The sequence below is a fragment of the Aedes aegypti genome, chromosome 1 (genome assembly GCF_002204515.2).
Source record: "Aedes aegypti strain LVP_AGWG chromosome 1, AaegL5.0 Primary Assembly, whole genome shotgun sequence".
Taxonomy (NCBI): Eukaryota; Metazoa; Arthropoda; class Insecta; order Diptera; family Culicidae; genus Aedes; species Aedes aegypti.
In genome coordinates, this window is record NC_035107.1 from 274,229,070 (window position 1) to 274,251,096 (window position 22,027).

The window sequence follows — 22,027 nt, forward strand, 5'->3', positions numbered from 1 at the left end:
TAATTTGGAGTTTCTGAATCTATTGTCATTCTAAAACATATAATTGCACGTCAATTTTTTAAATATTGTCAGTTAAGATGCAAAATTAAACGATTTCAGTAAACTTGCATACACGTTAAATATCTTGTATGGCGATTCATTTGCCTAATATATCTGAGAATTCAAACTTCATGTGTTAAAGAATAGCTACTCATCATCAAAGTTCACCCCCATCCCCCATCATGGCCTATTTTCCCATACCTAATACATGGTTCGTAGCAAAATCGTAGATTCCCCCCTCTCCCCGTAAAATGCTACGTCATTTATGGACGGTCCCTAATTCGTGTGCTCTTCTGAAATCAAATCACAAAAAAAAAGAAAAACTTCAAAATTTGCGCCAAAAATTTTAGCATTTAAAGATGGCGCAAGCAACTTTAAGGTAAATTTTCAAGATATAAAAAATGACCTTCAGTGAAGTATACATAACTTTATTGTTTTTTAACCAATTTTGAAAATTTTAGCATCATTTAATTTAATTTATGAAAGCTTTGTAAAAAATTGAACTAATGTTGGCTGAGCAGTCTTCAGGGAATTAAGTAATGGTGGGAGATCTAAATATAGGACACCGAATTCCAGACCGCTCGCTAGGTAGGAGATTGTCCGCCCCACGATGGTTCAGAACCGGTCGGACTCAATTGATACCGATATTTCCGCACGACATTTTAGCGTTTAGCAAAGCCATCTTGACTAGAAAACCGTAGTGATTGAACCCTTGGAAAAGGTCCCAAACGGACCGAAACGTCGAGAAAAATCAAAAATTAGCGTTTTTAATTCCCTGAAGACTGCTCAGCCAACATTGCACACTGGGCCAGGAGTAGAACTTAGCCAGACAAAACCTCTAGCGCTTTAGGAGTGCATTTTTTCGGGTTGGTGTCAAAGCAGACTTATCCTGAATTTGTTTGTTCTTCAATTTGATGATAAAAGTTAGTTGGAAATTTCGCCGCATAGGTGGCGCTGCGATGCAAACTTTTTTGTTTTGCGTCCTAGAGCTTTCGCGTCTTCGGCAATGTTTTAGAACGTGTAAAAATACGACGAGTTGTCGAAGACACCAAAGTTCTAGGACTTCAAATAACAAAGTTATAGTAAAAAATGTGTAAATCACTTAAATTTTTCGTTTTTTCTACTTTTTACGTCAAATACGTAGAATGTTTCATTTTAAAAACCCATGCGTCGCTTAATTTCGATAACATGCATGTACTGTATGAAAAAAATGTTAATTTTATAAAAATATTTTAATTTTTGAACAAATTATTGTAAAAATATCATAATTTTTAACATAAGTTTACTAAAAAAGTTACAAGTTTGTGCAAAAACTTATCAATGTTCCGAAATACGCTATATTTCATCTACCAAATGTCAAAGTTTGCTGGATGTATATTTTGATACATTTGAGATATCTGAATTTAAAATCACCACCTTTTTCATATAAATAGAATAGACTTATTTTTAATTTTATCATTGTACTACAAGATTGTTGACACATTGCGTCAGTCAAGTTTCGTTAATCAAATACTTTTTAATTGTCAGGTGTTACTGTTTTTAGATTTTTTCATATTGTTGTGTGGCTCTTTTGTCATTTTCAGCAACTGTCTAATTAGAACCTCGGTGTGGCCTGCTATGATTCATTTTTTACATCCTGTTATGACCGTGTCGAAACAGTTCTCTATGATATAAATCACAATTCACAAATCACAAGTATTAAAATGAAAGTATTTGATTAAAAAATCTTAACTGACGCAATGTGTCAAAAATCTTATAGTATAATGATAAAATCAATAATAAGTCCATTATATTTATATGAAGTGATGGTTATTTTAAATTTACATATCTCAAATATATCAAAATATACACCTGGCAAACTTTGACATTTGGTAGATGAAATATAGCGTATTTCGGAACATTGATAAGTTTTTGCAAATACTTGTAACTTTTTGAGTAAACTTATGTTAAAAAATATGATATTTTTACAATAATTTGTTCAAAAGTTCAAATATATTTATAAAATTTTTTTCATACAGTACATGCATGTTATCGAAATTAAGCGACGCATGGGTTTTTAAAATGAAACATTCTACGTATTTGACGTAAAAAGTAGAAAAAACGAAAAATCTAAGTGATTTACACATTTTTTACTATAACTTTGTTATTTGAAGTCCTAGAACTTTGCTGTCTTCGACAACTTTTCGTATTTTTACACGTTCTAAAACATTGCCCAAGACGCGAAAGTTCTAGGACGCAAAACAAAAAAGTTTGCATCGCAGCGCCACCTATGCGGCGAAATTTCCAATTAACTTTTATCATCAAATTGAAGAACAAACAAATTCAGGATAAGTCTCCTTTGACACCAACCCGAAAAAATGCACTCCTAAAGCGCTAGAGGTTTTGTCTTGCTAAATTGTGCTCCTGGCCCAGTGTGCATTGGTTCAATAACATAACCTCAGTCGAAGCTCATCCAAAAAGCTTTGTAAAAAAAATCAAAACTAGTTTTAGTTAAAAGTAGTTTACTCCAAATTTTTCCTCATTTTACTAAAAAATTTATCCATGTTTGATCTTAGCTTCATAAAAACTCAACCGATTACAAATCTGTTCACTTGCTTAAGAAGCTAATTTGATTGTTTTCAGACAGTTCATACAACACATTTGACTAATAATCTGTTTTGACCAAGTTATTCTTCAAAAACTGCACAAAAACATGATTTGTTAACGATCTGCCAGTTAAAGTTTTATCTCTAAAGCAAAGTCTGATTTTTCTCATTTGTTTAACCTTTGAAATGGACTTCGAAACATTTTTTTTAATAATGTTGAAGGAATATTATTTTTGTTTATGTAAAAAAATACACGCCTTATTCAACTCGTAATCAAAACAAGATTCTTTGTTAACTTAAGTTTAATAACAAAAAATGCAATTTCCGACGAAACAACTTATGTAATCCAAAGAAATTGGATTTTTTCATTATAAATTGTGGAAAAATTTTAAGAAATTTATTTTTAATTAGGATTAGTTTCAATTGAAGACAATTTTGAATTGAAGACAAAATTGAATAATGTGTCCTAAAGTTTTGAAATTGATCAGAAAACAACGAATGGTGATTTCACTGAAAACCTTTCTCAATTACTTGAAAATTCACCTTGAAAACGCTTGCGCCAGCTTTAAACCTTGATATTTTTAGCTCAAACTATGAGGTTTCTCTCTTAATGTGATTTAAATTTTTAATGCTCTTGTACACGAATTTCTGGTTTTGAGAACTTTGGAAAAAAAATCGCAGCACACCCAACCCCCATCAGAAAGTCGGAAATATAACTTTGACTGCATATCTCTGCGTTTTTGCAGCGATGGAGCCGGACACTGTTCAAGATTGATGTTCATTTTTAGGATTTTGAAATAAATACGTTCACCTAATATTTTAAAACAAGAGGTACTTCCTAGTTTTCTGAAAAAACGTATATTTTCTCAAATTCAACAATAAAACAAACTTCAAAGCGGTGACATTGATTTGCTTGTTTGAGTGTAGTGAACATGCTTGAGCAGATATAGGAATTTTTGATTACACTCAAAATTTCTTTTTTCTTAAAATATTGTGAGAACCCCTATTTTTTGGACGCGTTTGCCTGTAACTCAAAATTTAAAGCGATGAATTTTTCACAGTCTATTTTAAGTTCGACATAAAAAAAAAACAAAATTTTCACTAAGTTTTCTGGGTAAAAAATATATTTTGAGTGTAATTGGAATTTTTATTTTACTTAAACATTTTTTATTTTTCACAATCTATTTTAAGTCGAATACATTTCATGTCATCGCTTTGAATTTTGAGTGATGGTCGAAAAAATTGGGGTTTTCATAGAACAAAAGGTAAACTAAATTTTGAGTGTAATCAATTCTGTTTCACTTAATTTCTACAAGTAAATTCATTCCGAGAAAACTAAATGTCATGTCCTATAATTTATATAATACAGACAAAAAGGCTAAGGAAATACGTTGAATGGGTAAAATTAATTTGGAGTGTAATTGGAAATTCATTTTTCATTTCTAATTTGCTAGCCGGGATTTCAGTGTTAATTCTGGATCCTAGAATCCAGTATGGATCTTAGGATTCTTATATATATTTTGGGATTACAAAGTGGATCTTGAAATTTCAAATATTTTTGTTCTAGCATAGACATAGATCTGTGCTTGTACGAAGTAAGTCGGATCAATCCGTTGCAGCTGTCAAATTTATTTTATTATCATAAATTAAGTCGCATAAGAGTACATATAAGTTCGCAATAGAATCTACACACTCGCATTGCATGTCAATATATATCATATTAAATATGCACGTATATCGCCCCCACTTTTGTACGCATAAGGCCGTTTCGCGACATCTTATTTGTGAAATATTTTACATATAACCATCGCAAAACACAAAAAATGATCTCATTATACGTGCATTCTGGTTGTCTGGGCTAGGATTTCAGTGTGGATACTGGGATTCCAGTATAGACTCCAGGATCCCACTAAAAATTTTAAGATTCCAGTGTGGATCTTAAGATTCTTGTATGGATCCCACGATTCCAGTGTAGATCTTGAGTTTCCAGTGTAGAGACTAAGGTTCCAATGTGACTCATGTGATTCCCTTGTAGATCACGGTTTTGGGACTCCCGTATGTATCCATGGGATTCCAGTATGGGGCTTGAGATTCCAGTGTGGATTCTGATATTCTAGTGTAGACCCTTGGGATTCAACTGTGGATCCTGTGATTTTCTTATGGATCCTCGGATTCCAGTGAGGATCCTGGGACTTCTGTATGGATCCTATGATTCCCTTGTTGACCCATTAATTACAGTTTGGATCTTTGGATTCCAGTATGGATTCTGGAAAGCCGGAGTGGATTCTGGAACCAAATCTTGATTCTGAAATTCAAGTGTGGATCATAAGATTCTAGTGTGTATCCAGGGATTCTAGTATGGATTCTGGCGAGGCAGTATGGATCCTGGGATTCCAGTGTAAATCCAATGGTTTCCATGTGGATCCTGGGATTTAGGTGTGGATCCTATGATTACAGCTTAAACTCTTTGATTCCTGTGTGGATTCTTGGATACCAGTGTGGATTCTGAGATTCAAGTGTGGATGTTTGAATTCCAATATGGATTCTGGAAAGTCAGTGGGGATCCTGGGATTTCAGTGTGGATTCTTTGATTTCCTGATGAATCCTGGGATTCCTGTATGGATTATTTTATTTCTTGTTTATGCTGCAATAACAATGTGGATCTTGGGATTCCACTGTGGATTCTGGAAAACTAGAGCGGATTCTGGAAAGCCAGTGCGGATCCATGGATTGCAGTGTGGATTTTGTAAAGACAGTGTGGATCCTGGGATTCCAGTATAAATCCTGCACTTTCCTTGTGCATCCTGGACTTCACACACTCAATCTGTTCGGTAAAAATAACTGGGTTTTGGAACTACCGAAAAAGTCAGTAAACTAAAATTAAATGTCAGAAATCGAAAAACAGAGATTTTTCACTGAAATTTTGCAGAGAGCTTTCTTTTTATATCATATATCGATAAAAAATAAAACATGGTGAAATTTGCTTTTAAATTACGCGTGGTGACAATTTTCATTTTCCTGACTTTTTCGGTAGTTCCAAAACCCAGTAAAATTTTACCGACCCCAGTAATTTAATCTAAGTGTGCAGCTGGGGATACTTGGACTTCCATATGATCCAGTTTGATTCTGGGTGTCCAGTATGGCTACTGGGATTGTAGTGCGGAACCTATGGTTCCCTCTTGGATCCTAGGATTTTAGTGTGTATCTTTGTATTTAAGTGCACATCCTGAGATTCCTTTGTTGATCCTTAGATTCAAATGAGGGTCCGTAGATTCCATTGTGGATTTTGGGATTTCTGTTCTAGTGTGTATCCTGCGATACCAATGAGGATGTGGATCCTGACCTTCTAGTGTGCATCGTTGGAGTCCAATGTGGATCCTGTTACGTTAGCATCGATATTGAGATTATAGAGTGGATTGTGATATTGTGACAGTGTGGATTCTTCGATACCAATGGAAATCCTGAAGCAATAAAGTAAACCGAAGAATTTCAGTGTGGATTCTATGTTTCGAGGTTCCTATGTGAGTAATGATATTCCAGTGTAAATCCTAGGATTTCAGTGTGCATCTTGAAGGAGTGTAGTGTGGATTATAGGGAGGATCCTTGGACTGCAGAGTGCATCCTGGAATTCTAATGTGAATCCTGGGAGCTCATTGTGGTATTAGTATTCCAATTTGAATACTGAATTTGCAGCGTTGATCCTTGAATAACAGTGTTGACTGAGATTCCATTGTAGGTCCTGAGATTTCAATGTTGGTCCTAAAATGCCAGCTTGGATCCTGGGATTTCGGTTAGGATTCTGTTTCAGTTAGAATGGATAAATGGAAATCCTGGAATTCAAGTGTGAATCCTCGGCTTCTAGTGCAAATATTGTGCGAATCCTGTAAATAATATGTGAAAACACTGTGCTCATATTATGGGAATGCTGTGAAAATACTGAACAAATCGTTTGGAAATACACTGGGTAGCCTATTTGAATCCTGTCGAAATCCATTACAAATGCTAAGGGAATCCTGTGGAAATCCTTCTGGCTTTCCTTTTATATGAATATAGTGTGGAAACATCTTGAGATTCGAGTATATGGAAATACTGTGAGAATACTGCAGAAATACTGAGCAAATCATTACAATCCCAATTTTCAGGTAATTTTAGGGCGAACATAAGAATATAACACAAAACAAAGCAATGGTGCGATAATAATCTTATTACTTAAGTATAACTCCTATGTACCTTATTTTGAAAAATAATAACATCAAAAAAGGAAAGAGGTCAAAAATTGTATTATCCAAAAAGACAATGATCTCCAATAAAATGATATTTTAGGGGAAAAGCACTAATTTTCGACCTACACGAAATTCGTGCCAATTTATATTTTGATTTGTCAACTACAAATCAATAAAATTCGTAGCATCCCGAATTTCAGATATTTTCATAATAATAATGATTCCCGTTTAGTTTTTAAGTCGGCCCATGGTACATAAAAATACCGTTCGAAACATTCTAACCATCTAGGTTATCCAAATACCCCTTAGTGCGTCGCATGAACTGGATGCTGGGAAATTAATTAGTTTTATCTGCGGTTTATATCAAAATAGCTGTCTGAATTCACTGTCAGCCGTCGGAGATTTCCCAGCAAACTGGGAGGGGTGGCGAATAGTTGAAGGTGATGCGTACAGTGTCGAAAGCACCCAGTTTCGTCGGTTTAAACAATTTTCGGTAGGAATTTCGCACGAACTTGTCTGGCTGCTGCCACCGCCGAACTGACTACCGAAGAACTTCAACTGTCGGTTGTTCGCTGAATCAGATTTGGTTGATGATATCCGATGAAACCAGTTGAGACAGAGACGGATTTAAATGGCGTATAAAAAAACGAGATTGGAGGTGATGGCGATGTAAAATTTTATTTGATGAATGGAAAACTTTTCCGATGCTTGTGCGAAATTAATTAATTTTTGGGAAGCTTGTTGGATATTTGCAATCGGATCTGATGGGCCGATGCGAAACTGGAGATAACTTTGTGCACAGAGAAGAGAAATTACGGTTCATTTGGTTGATTGGATGCTTCATTTTGGTTATCAGGTTTCAAAAGAGGGGAATGGATTGCATAAATGGATTAAATTGAATTTACCTGGAAAAGTGTTCGAACGAACTGATATGGCAAACATTCATTCATACAAAATTTAAAGTAAGTGACTTGAAACGTACTGAAGATTATCAAGAGGTCAAAGGATATCTGTGCATGAACAACATGTACATTTTTTTGCATGTCTCTTCAATCCCCCTCATTTTGGTTCGTATTGGTTATATTGATTGGCTCGTATTGAAATAGTGGAATAAAACGAGCTCACCAATTCATCATTTTTCTATCGTCAACTTGAATAAACGACAAATTCGCATTACAAACTCATTAAACACATATTATACTTCAGATTCACATTACCAGCACTTACAAGCCGAATTAATCCCCACCTTCTTCTCCCCTTTCAGAACATGCGAATGTCCGGCGAGAGCGGCGAAACGTTGCACCTGACCCAACTGGAGCGAGAAAGTGCCGGCGGATATGCGTGTGCAGCCACCAACGAGGAAGGCGAATCTCGCAGCTCGTCGATAACTTTGAAGATTCAGTGTAAGTACTCTACGTCCTCCTCCAGTGTACCCTTCCGAGAAAATTCCCACCTCAGCCAGTTTAAGCTCCTCTCGGACGGAATCAAAAGGCATGACAGGTGGCAAGCAGCACCAGTAATCCCTGTTGGGTCAAAGAAAAAAAGGCTTGGGTTGTTATTGTCGTGTTGGGAAAAGAGCACTTCCGGTGCTATTGATACCCACCTTGAACTCCGTTCGGTAGGAGGGAATCATCGAGAAAGAAACGACGGTAAGCACTTGTCACATCGATGGAAAATGAAAGGAATTGCAAACAGGAATCGAATGCAACTAGGTAGCAAGTGGGCTTCTCGGAAGACCTTCGTTAACTATTGAAGGTAGTGCCGTTTGTGGGCCGGTTGCATAGCTGCCTAAGGTGGACCATTTTTATGAAAAAATCAAATTGCAAAAATCTTGAATTATGTTTAATTCTTTTATTAGTAATATTTTTAACATTTTCCCATATATTTGGAGAATGTTCTTCGTACAAACTTCAACCTTGTTAGTTCCTACCTAAGAGTTGACGGAATCGACTCAAATCTTCACAGTAGGGATTAAAACAAATTAAGGAAATTAATTTAAGATTTCTGTATTATGATCATTATTGACCACCCTAATTCTGCCGTTTCAAATGGTAAATGGGACATCCCCGGCCGGCAATCGATGTTTGCATCCCAACCATTCACTCACATCAAGGATATTACATCTCTTCATAGCAGCACCCATCGATTGTTGCTCACTTTTATCTGCTATAGGCTGCCCCCTCACTTCACATGTCCTTTCATTGAATATTTGCTCGCAACAGAAAATTTTAATTACTATCGAGAGCGAGCATGAGTGGCTTTCAGATGGGGAACTGCTTTAGGACTCCGGAATTGATTGTGCCTGTTAGAACCGGAGCGAATTGTTGACAGGAAATTGAAAATTCTTTGAAGTTTTTTGTCGTATTAGTTCTGATGACAAAAAGAGAGAAACATATGATTCACTCGTGTCTTTCCGGACTTAAGCATAAGCGGAAAAGAATTTCATTTGGATTAAAATTATTCCTTCAAATTTAATCCAATTGCAAAACAAATCTGTTCCTTATCAGGATTCCTGAGAAACCCATTAGCAGATTCCTAGAAAAATAATCACAGGAGAAGGAAACAATCCATTTAAAAAGGCAAAGACAATCCTTCTTAGTAAAGTAGAAATGTGGCTAAAGATTTGAATTTAAATCCTTTTCAGAACATCGAAGCAAATGAATGCTTTTTGAAATTCTTACGAGAACATTTAAAAAAATCTATTGAAACGATTCTGCTTCTGATCTGGCATACTTTTAAGAGAAAAATTCAGAAGAAAGCCCTTTCAGGAGTCAGAAATCCTGAAAGAGATTCTGAAAACCATCTACTCTAGCTTCCGGAAGGAATCCCTGACGGAATAATAGTTAGAATCTCTGTCAGAATATCGAAGGGAATACCTGACAGGATTTCACAGGAAAACCCTCCCAGGATTCTGAAGCAAATTTATGTCAGAATTCTGAAGAGAGTCCCTGTCAGGATTCCAAAAAGAATTCCTGACAAGATTCTGAAGAGAATCTCTGACAGGATTCCGAACAGAACCCCAACTGGATTCCGAAAGGAATCCCTGACAGAATCCCGAAGGGTATTCACGTCAGGATTCCGAAAGAAAACCTTGTCAGGATTCACAAGAAAATTTTTGTCAGAATTTCGAAGAGAGTCCCTGTCAGGATTCCAAAGGTAACCCCTGTCGAATTCCGAATGGAATCCCTAACAGGATTCCCAAGAGAATTACTGACATGATTTCGATGAGAATCCCTGTCAGGATTCCGAAGGGAATCCCTGTCAAGATAACGGAGGGAATCCCTGTCAGGATTACGGAGGGAATCCGGAGACGGATTCCGAAATCTGGAGACGGATTCAATTGGAATCCAGAGATGAATTCACTCGAAATGCAGAGATGGATTCACTCGAAATCCGGAGACGAATTCACTCGAAGTCCGGAGACGGATTCACTCGGAATCCAGAAACGGATTCACTCGGAATCCGAAGACGGATTCTCTCCGAATCTGGTGACGGATTGTCTCGAAATCAGGAGAGGGATTGCTTCGAAATCTGAAGACGGACTCTTTTGATATCCACAAATGGATTCTATCGGAATCCGGAGATGAATTCTATCGGAATCCGGAGAAGGATTCTCTCGGAATCCGGAGACGGAATCTCTCAGAATCCGGAAACAGATTCACTCGGAATCTGGAGACGGATTCACTCGGAATCCGGAGACGGATTCGCTCGGAATACTGAGACGGATTCACTCGGAATCCGGAGAAGGATTCAATCGGAATACGGAGATGGATTCACTCGGAATCCGGAGACGGATTCTCTCCGAATCCGGAAACGGATTCTCTCCGAATCCGGAAACGGATTCTCTCCGAATACGGAGACGGATTCTCTACGAATCCGGAAACGGATTCTCTCCGAATACGGAGACGGATTCTCTCCGAATCCGGAGACGGATTCTCTCCGAATCCGGAGACGGATTCTCTCCGAATCTGGAGACGGATTCTCTCCAAATCCGGAGACGGATTCTCTCCGAATCCGGAGACGGATTCTCTCCGAATCCGGAGACGGATTCTCTCCGAATCCGGAGACGGATTCTCTCCGAATCCGGAGACGGATTCTCTCCGAATCCGGAGACGGATTCTCTCCGAATCCGGAGACGGATTCTCTCCGAATCCGGAGACGGATTCTCTCCGAATCCGGAGACGGATTCTCTCCGAATCCGGAGACGGATTCTCTCCGAATCCGGAGACGGATTCTCTCCGAATCCGGAGACGGATTCTCTCCGAATCCGGAGACGGATTCTCTCCGAATCCGGAGACGGATTCTCTCCGAATCCGGAGACGGATTCTCTCCGAATCCGGAGACGGATTCTCTCCGAATCCGGAGACGGATTCTCTCCGAATCCGGAGACGGATTCACTTGGAATTCAAGGACGGATTCTCTCCGGAGACGAAATCTCTCGGAATCCGAAGACGAAATCTTTAGAAATCTTGAGACGGATTCACTCGGGCTCTCTCCGAATCTGGAGACGGGTTCTCTTCGAATCCGGAGATGGATTCACTCCGAATCCGGAGACGGATTCACTCGGAATCTGGAGACGGAGTCACTCGGAATTCAAAGACGGATTCTCTTGGAATCCGGAGACGAAATCTCTCGGAATATGGAGACGGATTCACTCGGAATCCGAAGATAGATACACTCGGAATCTAGAGAAGGATTCACTCGGAATTCTATGACGGATTATCTCTGAATCCGGAGACGAAATCTCTCGGAATCTGGAGAGAGATTCACTCGAAATCCGGAGACGGATTCACCTGGAATCCTGAGACGGGTTCTCTCGAACGGATTCTCGTCTCTCCGAGATGGATTTTCTCCGAATCCGGAGACGGATTCTCTCCGAATCTGGAGACGAATTCACTCGGAATTCGGAGACCGATTCTCTCGGAATCTGGAGATGGTTTCACTCGGAATCTGGAGACGGATTCACTTGGAATTCAAGGACGGATTCTCTCCGGAGACGAAATCTCTCGGAATCCGAAGACGAAATCTTTAGAAATCTGGAGACGGATTTACTCGGAATCGGGAGACGGATTCACCTAGAATCCTGAGACGGGTTCTCTCGAAAGGATTCTCGTCTCTCCGAACCTGGAGATGGTTTCTCTCCGAATCCGGAGACGGATTCTTTCACACTCCAGTGCCGGATTCTCTCCGAATCCGGAGCCGGATTTTCTTCGAATCGTAGGACGGAATCTCTCCGAATCCGGAGCTGGATTCTCTCCGAATCCGGAGCCGGATTCTCTTCGAATCCGGAGCCGGATTCTCTTCGAATCCGGAGCTGGATTCTCTTCGAATCCGGAGCCGGATTCTCTCCGAATCTGGAGCCGGATTCTCTCCGAATCCAGAGCCGGATTCTTTCCGAATTAAGAGATGGATTCTCATCGAATTAGGAAGCGGATTCTCATCGAATTAGGAAGCGGATTCTCTTAGAATCAAGAGTCGCATTTTCTTCGAATCCAGAGCAGGGTTTTCTCCGAATCTAGAGTCGGTTTCTCTTCGAATTAAAAGACGGATTGTCTTCGAATTCGGAGGTGGATTCTCTCCGAATCCTGAAGCAAAATCTCTCCGAATCAGGAAACGGAATTCTCTCCGAATCCGGAACTGGATTCTCTCCGAATTCGAAGGCAGATTTTTTTCCAATCCAGATTCAGATTCTCTCCAAATTTGGAAGTGGATTCTCTCCGAATCCTCAAGCGAAATCCCAGATTCTCTCTTCGAATAAGTAGTCGGATTCTCTCCAAATCCATACTTGGATTCTCTTCAAATTCTGAAGCGAAATCTCTTCGAATTCTGAAGCGAAATCTCTCCGAATCAGTAGGCGGATTCTCTCTCAATCCAGAGTTGCATTCAACCATGAGACGAATTCTTCTCAAATTCGGATACGGATTCTCCGAATTCGTAGTCGGATTATCTCCGAATCTGGAGCTGGATTATATCCAAATGCGGAGGAGGAATATCTTCAAATCCGGAGGCGGATTCTATCCCAACTCGGAGGTGAATTCTCTCCGAATCTGGAGGCGGATTCTCTGCTAATCCGGAGGCGGATTCTCTCCTAATTCGTAGGCAGATTCTCGCTGAATCATGAAGTGAAATCTCTCCGAATCAGGCGGCGGATTCTCTCCAAATCCAGAGCCGGATGCTCGCTGAAACCGGAGGCAGATTCTCTCCAAATGCGGAGGATGATTGTCTACGAATCTGCAGGCGGATTCGATCTGAATTCAGTGGCGAATCCTTTCCGAATCTGGAGGTGGATTCTCTCTGAAACCGTAGACGGATTCTCTCTGAATCAGAAAGGAGTTCTCCTCAAATCCTGATGTGGATTCTATCTCCGAATCCGGAGGCGGATTCTCTCCGAATCTGGAGGCAAATGCTTTCCGAATCCTGAAGTGAAATCTCTCAGAATCAGGAGACGGATTCTTTCCGAATGCCGGATGCTCTCCGAATCCAGAGCCAGATTCTCTCTAAATCTGGAGCTGGATTCTCTCCAAATCCAGAGACAGATTCTCTCCTTATTAGGAGGTGAATTCCCTCCGAATCTGGAGGCGGATTCTCTACAAATCCGGAGGCGGATTCTCTCCGGATTCAGAGGCGGCTTCTCTAAGAATCCTCAAGCGAATTCTCTCAGAATCAGGAGGCGGATTCTCTCCGAAGCCGGAGACGAATTTTTTTCCAAACACGGTGACAGATTCGTTTTGAATCCGGAGATGGACTATTTTTCTCTCCTTATCAAGATTCCAATGGACAAGATTCCAAATGGGTTCCTCCCCAGGATTTCGAAGGGTAATACTGCCAGGATTTCACAGGAAATCACTAGATCCCCCTGTGTCAAAGGGAATCCCTGACAGGATTCGAAAAAGAAACTTTGTCCAGAGGGGAATCGAAGGGAATCCCTGTCAGGATTCCGAATGAGATCCCTCCAGGATTTCAAAGGGAATTCACGGAACTTTTGTAGGAATCCACATTGGGGTTTCTAAGGATTTCGAAATGATTCCGTTGCAAGATGATGCTGTATTTTTAATATGATGTGTGTTTAACAAATGACTTTTCTGCAATTGACCCTCAGAACTAGTGAACAAAACAGTAGATAGGAGATGAAAAGAAGTGATTTTCTATGCTGTGTATCGAAACCTTTGACAGTACCTTACTTCCTTCTGCTGAAATCTATTTCCCAATCACTACCTCCTAAGAACTCGGTCCGTCGGAATTTGCTCAACAATTTCCAATTCTACGTGTAGCTTACGAGATGGTCTTCCTACACACATCGAACTTAATTGTGGAATTACACCCCCTCCTGCTCCAAGTTGCTGCAATTACTCAATTTATTGAAATTGTTCGAATTCCTTCGCTACCTTTTTACGGAAAGCACTGTCGATCGACAAACAAGCGGCAACTAAGTTGTAATCAGTTTTCCCTCGAGGGGCTTCCCGGAGCTTCTCCCACAGAGACCAATAAGAAGAACGTTTCATTAATACGATGGAAATGGAATTAAAATCCCTTCTCGTTCTGGTTCTCCGTATTTTTTTCCTACAGACCATGGGGCCAAACGATTCATTGCACATGTCATAGTCCTTCATTTGTTTCATTTTCAATCAAATGTCCGATTCGTTTGCTCCGGTTCCCAATGAGATTCGTTTCGCATTCATTATGCATTGTTATAAGGTTGCTTTGGCATTTGCCTGGGGGGAAAAATCCCGAACTGGAAATTGTTTTTTTTTTTTTTTTCATTCCATCGTCGACACGATGATCCTTGAAGGTACTGACAGTCTTCTACTCATGTAACTGAATCACGCCCTCATAGAGAGGTCGTTTCCAGTAATGAATGCAAAGTCCCCATCGCTTCGATGATGATGAAACTGAGGAACGTACCCAGAGCCAAAGTGCCATCTTTAGCGCCCTCTTGAAGACGAAATTGGTCAAAGCCTCTCCTGGACGACGACGTTCCATCTTTTGCCATCTTGCGATGCAAGAGGCGAGCAAAATGGAATGAATATTTTCATAATTGATTCGTGATAAGAGTCTTGAGTAGATGGATGCTCTTGCTGTTGGAGAATTTAATATCTTGGAGGAATACCACGTGTCTTCTTGAACGAGACGGTGAGACCTCATTCTGTATCGAAATAGATCTAAGCTGATTTAAATGCTGAATGATATTTACAGAGAAAGTCGAATAGTGGAAATTAAATACTAGTCTCATTCGTATATTAATTGGATTTCTAATGGATTTATATTGGATTTGGATTGGATTTGGATTGGATTTGGATTGGATTTGGATTGGATTTGGATTGGATTTGGATTGGATTGGATTGGATTGGATTTGGATTGGATTTGGATTGGATTTGGATTGGATTTGGATTGGATTTGGATTGGATTTGGATTGGATTTGGATTGGATTTGGATTGGATTTGGATTGGATTTGGATTGGATTTGGATTGGATTTGGATTGGATTTGGATTGGATTTGGATTGGATTTGGATTGGATTTGGATTGGATTTGGATTGGATTTGGATTGGATTTGGATTGGATTTGGATTGGATTTGGATTGGATTTGGATTGGATTTGGATTGGATTTGGATTGGATTTGGATTGGATTTGGATTGGATTTGGATTGGATTTGGATTGGATTTGGATTGGATTTGGATTGGATTTGGATTGGATTTGGATTGGATTTGGATTGGATTTGGATTGGATTTGGATTGGATTTGGATTGGATTTGGATTGGATTTGGATTGGATTTGGATTGGATTTGGATTGGATTTGGATTGGATTTGGATTGGATTTGGATTGGATTTGGATTGGATTTGGATTGGATTTGGATTGGATTTGGATTGGATTTGGATTGGATTTGGATTGGATTTGGATTGGATTTGGATTGGATTTGGATTGGATTTGGATTGGATTTGGATTGGATTTGGATTGGATTTGGATTGGATTTGGATTGGATTTGGATTGGATTTGGATTGGATTTGGATTGGATTTGGATTGGATTGGATTGGATTTGGATTGGATTTGGATTGGATTTGGATTGGATTTGGATTGGATTTGGATTGGATTTGGATTGGATTTGGATTGGATTTGGATTGGATTTGGATTGGATTTGGATTGGATTTGGATTGGATTTGGATTGGATTTGGATTGGATTTGGATTGGATTTGGATTGGATTTGGATTGGATTTGGATTGGATTTGGATTGGATTTGGATTGGATTTGGATTGGATTTGGATTGGATTTGGATTGGATTTGGATTGGATTTGGATTGGATTTGGATTGGATTTGGATTGGATTTGGATTGGATTTGGATTGGATTTGGATTGGATTTGGATTGGATTGGATTGGATTTGGATTGGATTTGGATTGGATTTGGATTGGATTTGGATTGGATTTGGATTGGATTTGGATTGGATTTGGATTGGATTTGGATTGGATTTGGATTGGATTTGGATTGGATTTGGATTGGATTTGGATTGGATTTGGATTGGATTGGATTGGATTGGATTGGATTGGATTTGGATTGGATTTGGATTGGATTTGGATTGGATTTGGATTGGATTTGGATTGGATTTGGATTGGATTTGGATTGGATTTGGATTGGATTTGGATTGGATTTGGATTGGATTTGGATTGGATTTGGATTGGATTTGGGATTGGATTTGGATTGGATTTGGATTGGATTTGGATTGGATTTGGATTGGATTTGGATGGATTTGGATTGGATTTGGATTGGATTTGGATTGGATTTGGATTGGATTTGGATTGGATTTGGATTGGATTTGGATTGGATTTGGATTGGATTTGGATTGGATTTGGATTGGATTTGGATTGGATTTGGATTGGATTTGGATTGGATTTGGATTGGATTTGGATTGGATTTGGATTGGATTTGGATTGGATTTGGATTGGATTTGGATTGGATTTGGATTGGATTTGGGATTGGATTTGGATTGGATTTGGATTGGATTTGGATTGGATTTGGATTGATTTGGATTGGATTTGGATTGGATTTGGATTGGATTTGGATTGGATTTGGATTGGGATTTGGATTGGATTTGGATTGGATTTGGATGGATTTGGATTGGATTTGGATTGGATTTGGATTGGATTTGGATTGGATTTGGATTGGATTTGGATTGGGATTTGGATTGGATTTGGATTGGATTTGGATTGGATTTGGATTGGATTTGGATTGATTGGATTGGATTTGGATTGGATTTGGATTGGATTTTGGATTGGAATTTGGATTGGATTTGGATTGGATTGGATTGATGGATTTGGATTGGATTTGGATTGGATTTTGGATTGGATTTGGATTGGATTTGGATTGGATTTGGATGGATTTGGATTGGATTTGGATTGGATTTGGATTGGATTTGGATTGGATTTGGATTGGATTTGGATTGGATTGGATGGATTTGGATTGGATTTGGATTGGATTTGGATTGGATTTGGATTGGATTTGGATTGGATTTGGATTGGATTTGGATTGGATTTGGATTGGATTTGGATTGGATTTGGATTGGATTTGGATTGGATTTGGATTGGATTTGGATTGGATTTGGATTGGATTTGGATTGGATTTGGATTGGATTTGGATTGGATTTGGATTGGATTTGGATTGGATTTGGATTGGATTTGGATTGGATTTGGATTGGATTTGGATTGGATTTGGATTGGATTTGGATTGGATTTGGATTGGATTTGGATTGGATTTGGATTGGATTTGGATTGGATTTGGATTGGATTTGGATTGGATTTGGATTGGATTTGGATTGGATTTGGATTGGATTTGGATTGGATTTGGATTGGATTTGGATTGGATTTGGATTGGATTTGGATTGGATTTGGATTGGATTTGGATTGGATTTGGATTGGATTTGGATTGGATTTGGATTGGATTTGGATTGGATTTGGATTTGGATTGGATTTGGATTGGATTTGGATTGGATTTGGATTGGATTTGGATTGGATTTGGATTGGATTTGGATTGGATTTGGATTGGATTTGGATTGGATTTGGATTGGATTTGGATTGGATTTGGATTGGATTTGGATTGGATTTGGATTGGATTTGGATTGGATTTGGATTGGATTTGGATTGGATTTGGATTGGATTTGGATTGGATTTGGATTGGATTTGGATTGGATTTGGATTGGATTTGGATTGGATTTGGATTGGATTTGGATTGGATTTGGATTGGATTTGGATTGGATTTGGATTGGATTTGGATTGGATTTGGATTGGATTTGGATTGGATTTGGATTGGATTTGGATTGGATTTGGATTGGATTTGGATTGGATTTGGATTGGATTTGGATTGGATTTGGATTGGATTTGGATTGGATTTGGATTGGATTGGATTGGATTGGATTTGGATTGGATTTGGATTGGATTTGGATTGGATTTGGATTGGATTTGGATTGGATTTGGATTGGATTTGGATTTGGATTGTTGGATTGGATTTGGGATTGGATTTGGATTGGATTTGGATTGGATTTGATTGGATTTGGATTGGATTTGGATTGGATTTGGATTGGATTTGGATTGGATTTGGATTGGATTTGATTGGATTTGGATTGGATTTGGATTGGATTTGGATTGGATTTGGATTGGATTTGGATTGGATTGGATTGGATTGATTGGATTTGGATTGGATTTGGATTGGATTTGGATTGGGATTTGGATTGGATTTGGATTGGATTTGGATTGGATTTGGATTGGATTTGGATTGGATTTGGATTGGATTTGGATTGGATTTGGATTGGATTTGGATTGGATTTGGATTGGATTTGGATTGGATTTGGATTGGATTTGGATTGGATTTGGATTGGATTTGGATTGGATTGATTGGATTGGATTTGGATGGATTTGGATTGGATTTGGATTGGATTTGGATTGGATTTGGATTGGATTTGGATTGGATTTGGATTGGGATTTGGATTGGATTTGGATTGGATTTGGGATTGGATTTGGATTGGATTTGGATTGGATTTGATGATTTGGATTGGATTTGGATTGGATTTGGATTTGGATTTGGATTTGGATTGGATTTGGATTGGATTTGGATTGGATTTGGATTGGTTTGGATTTGGATTTTGGATTGGATTTGGATTGGATTTGGATTTGGATTTGGGATTGGATTTGGATTGGATTGGATTGGATTTGGATTGGATTGGATTGGATTTGGATTTGGATTTGGATTGGATTTTGGATTGGATTTGGATTGGATTTGGATTGGATTTGGATTGGATTTGGATTGGATTTGGATTGGATTTGGATTGGATTTGGATTGGATTTGGATTGGATTTGGATTGGATTTGGATTGGATTGGATTGGATTTGGATTGGATTGATTGTTGGATTGGATTTGGATTGGATTTGGATTGATTTGGATGATTGGATTGGATTGGATTGGATTTGGATTGGATTTGGAATTGGATTTGGATAATTCCGAGAGAATCCGTCTCCGGATTCCAAGAGAATCCGTCTCCGGATTCAGAAAGAATCCGTCTCCGGATTCAGAAAGAATCCGTTTCTGTATTTCGAGAAAATTCGTCTCCGGATTCCGAGAAAATTCGTCTCCGGATTCCAAAGAGAATCCGTCTCTGGATTCGGGACCGAAACTGTTTCCGGATCCGGAGAGAATTCGGCTCTGGATTTGGAGAAAATATGGCTCCGGATTCGGAGAGAATCCTGCTCCGAATTCGGAGAGAATCCTGCTCCTGATTCGTAGAGAATCTTGCTCCTGATTCGGAGAGAATCCTGCTCCGGATTCAGAGAGAATCCTGCGCTGGATTCGGTGATTCGTAGATAATCCGCTTTCGGATTCGGAGAGAATCCGAAGACGGATTTAGAGCAAATTCGCCTCCGGATTCAGAGAGAATCCGCCTCCGAATTCGGAGATAATTCGTCTCTGGATTTGGTGAAATTCCTGCTCTGGATTGGGAAAGAATCCACTTTCAGATTCGGAGAGAATTCGCCTCTGGATTTCGGAGAGAATCCGTCTCAGGATTCGGAGAGAATCCTCCTCAGGATTTGGAGAGAATCCGGAGACGGATACGAAGAGAATCCGCTACTGGATTCGGAAGTAAATTCGAAGACGGTTTCAGAGAGAATCCAGGTTCAGAAATAAAATGCCTCCGGATTCATAGTTAATCCACCTCCGAATCCGAAATCCTCCTTAGGATTAGGAGAGACTACGCCTCCGGATCCAGAGAGCATCCACCTCCGGATTCGAGGAAAATCCGCTTCCGAATTCGAAGAGTATCCGCCTCCGAATTCGGAGAGATTCTGCCTCCGAATATGGAGAGAATCCGCCTCCGAAATCTTAGAGAATCCGCTTCCGAATTCGTAGAGAATCTGCTTACGGATTCGGAGAGAATCCGCCTCCGAATTCAGAGAGAATTTGCCTCCGAATTCTTAGAGAATCCGCCTCCGGATTCGGAGAGAATCCGCCACTGGATTTGGATATAATCCGTCTCCGGAGTCAGAGAGAATCCGCTTCCGGATTTGGAGAGATTCCGCTTTCGGATTCGGAGAGATTCCGCCTTAGGATTCGGTAAGAATCCGGAGACGGATTTAGTAAGATTTTACCTCCGGATTCAGAGAGAATCCGCCTCCATATGCAGAGATAATCCACCTCCGCATTCGGAGAGAATTCTTCTCCAGATTCGGACAGAATCCGTCTCTGGATTCGAAGAGAATCCTTCTCTGGATTTGGAGAGAATCCGTCTCCAGATTCGAAGAGAATCCGTCTCTGGATTCGGAGAGACTGCGCCTCTAGATTTTGAGAGAATCCGCCTCCGGATCCGCCAAAGAATCCGTCTCTGTATTCGGAGAGAATCCATCTCTGGGTTAGGAGAGAATTTGCCTCCGGGTACGGTGAGATTCCGCTTCCGAATTTGGAGGCTCCAGGATTCGGAGAGAATCTGACCCCGGATTCGAAGAAAATCCACTTCCTGATTTGGAGAGAATCCGGCTTTGGTTTCGGAGAAATTCCGTCCTAGGATTCGGAGAGAATCCCGTTCTGGATTTGGATAGATCCGGATTCGAAAGAGATCCTTCTTTGGATTCGGAGAGAATTCTTTTCAGGATTCGAAGAGTAGATCGTCTTCGGAAGCGAAAAGGGGTACGTTTTCGGATTCGAAGAGTAGTCCATGTTTGGATTTGAAAAATCTTTCGATTTGAAGATTAATCAGTCTTCGGATTTGAAGAGTAATAAGTTTTCGGATTCGAAGTGCTGGTCCGTCTTTGGATTCGAAGAGTAGTCCATCTTCAGATTCGTAGAGTAGGTCGTCTTCGGAATCGAAGAGTAGTCAATCCTTGATTCCGATGCGGCCCGTCTTCGTATTCTGACAGAATCGGTCTTCGTATTTGGGTTGAGTCAGTCTTGAGATTCTAATAGAGTACTCTCCATATTCTAATAGAGTCCGTCCCGGATTTTGAAGGAATCCGTTTTCGGATTCTAACAGAATTCACCTCCGTGTTCTTAGAAAATCCATCTCCAGTGGCTGAGAGATTTAGTCTCTGAATATTTGACAACAAAGATGTCTTCAGATACTAAGAGAAATGTCCTACAATTTGAAGAGATGCTCTCTGGATTTAGAGACCACCGTCTATGGATTAGGAAACAAGGTTCCGGGTCATTTGGCCGTATGCCATTTGGACGAATGCCGTTTGGCCGATAGGGTCATTTAGCCGAATGCCGTTTGGCCGAAATAGGAAATAGTGAATTACAGTTAGCATGTTATTGTAGTGGGTTTCGAAGCTGAATTTCAAAGAACTAATTCGACTTATTTTTAAAGAAGGTTAATCATCATTGATATACACATAATTGGATCTTTGATGTTAGTTCAACAAACAGTCAGTGCTGAAAGAAGAATATCCTAAATGTAAGCAATTTCTGCTAGCGGCAAATTATTGCCAAAAGTAACGAAACCAGCATAACTCGAAAGAATAGCCTATGCTTAAAAGAAGGAAAAACTTGTAATGAAATCATTAAAAAACTGGAACCCTATCATACCGTTGGTAGCCCCAGATGAAACAACCATGAGTCTTGATGCACATAAGTATGGTAGTAATTTGATTTTTTTTGTTCGTAATTCGGCCAAACGGCATTCGGCCAAATGACCCGTTCGGCCAAATGGCCGTGCAC

At 39.6% G+C, this 22,027-nt stretch overlaps 1 protein-coding gene across 1 annotated transcript in view; it reads left to right on the forward strand.

Moving 5' to 3' along the window:
• LOC5565349 (synaptogenesis protein syg-2) overlaps positions 1-22,027 on the forward strand; it is a 284,790-nt gene that overhangs the window by 117,447 nt on the left and 145,316 nt on the right. Inside the window, exon 8 of the mRNA XM_021838630.1 lies at positions 8,112-8,250. Coding sequence (XP_021694322.1) covers positions 8,112-8,250 — 139 coding nt within the window. The remainder of the gene's footprint in view (positions 1-8,111; positions 8,251-22,027) is intronic.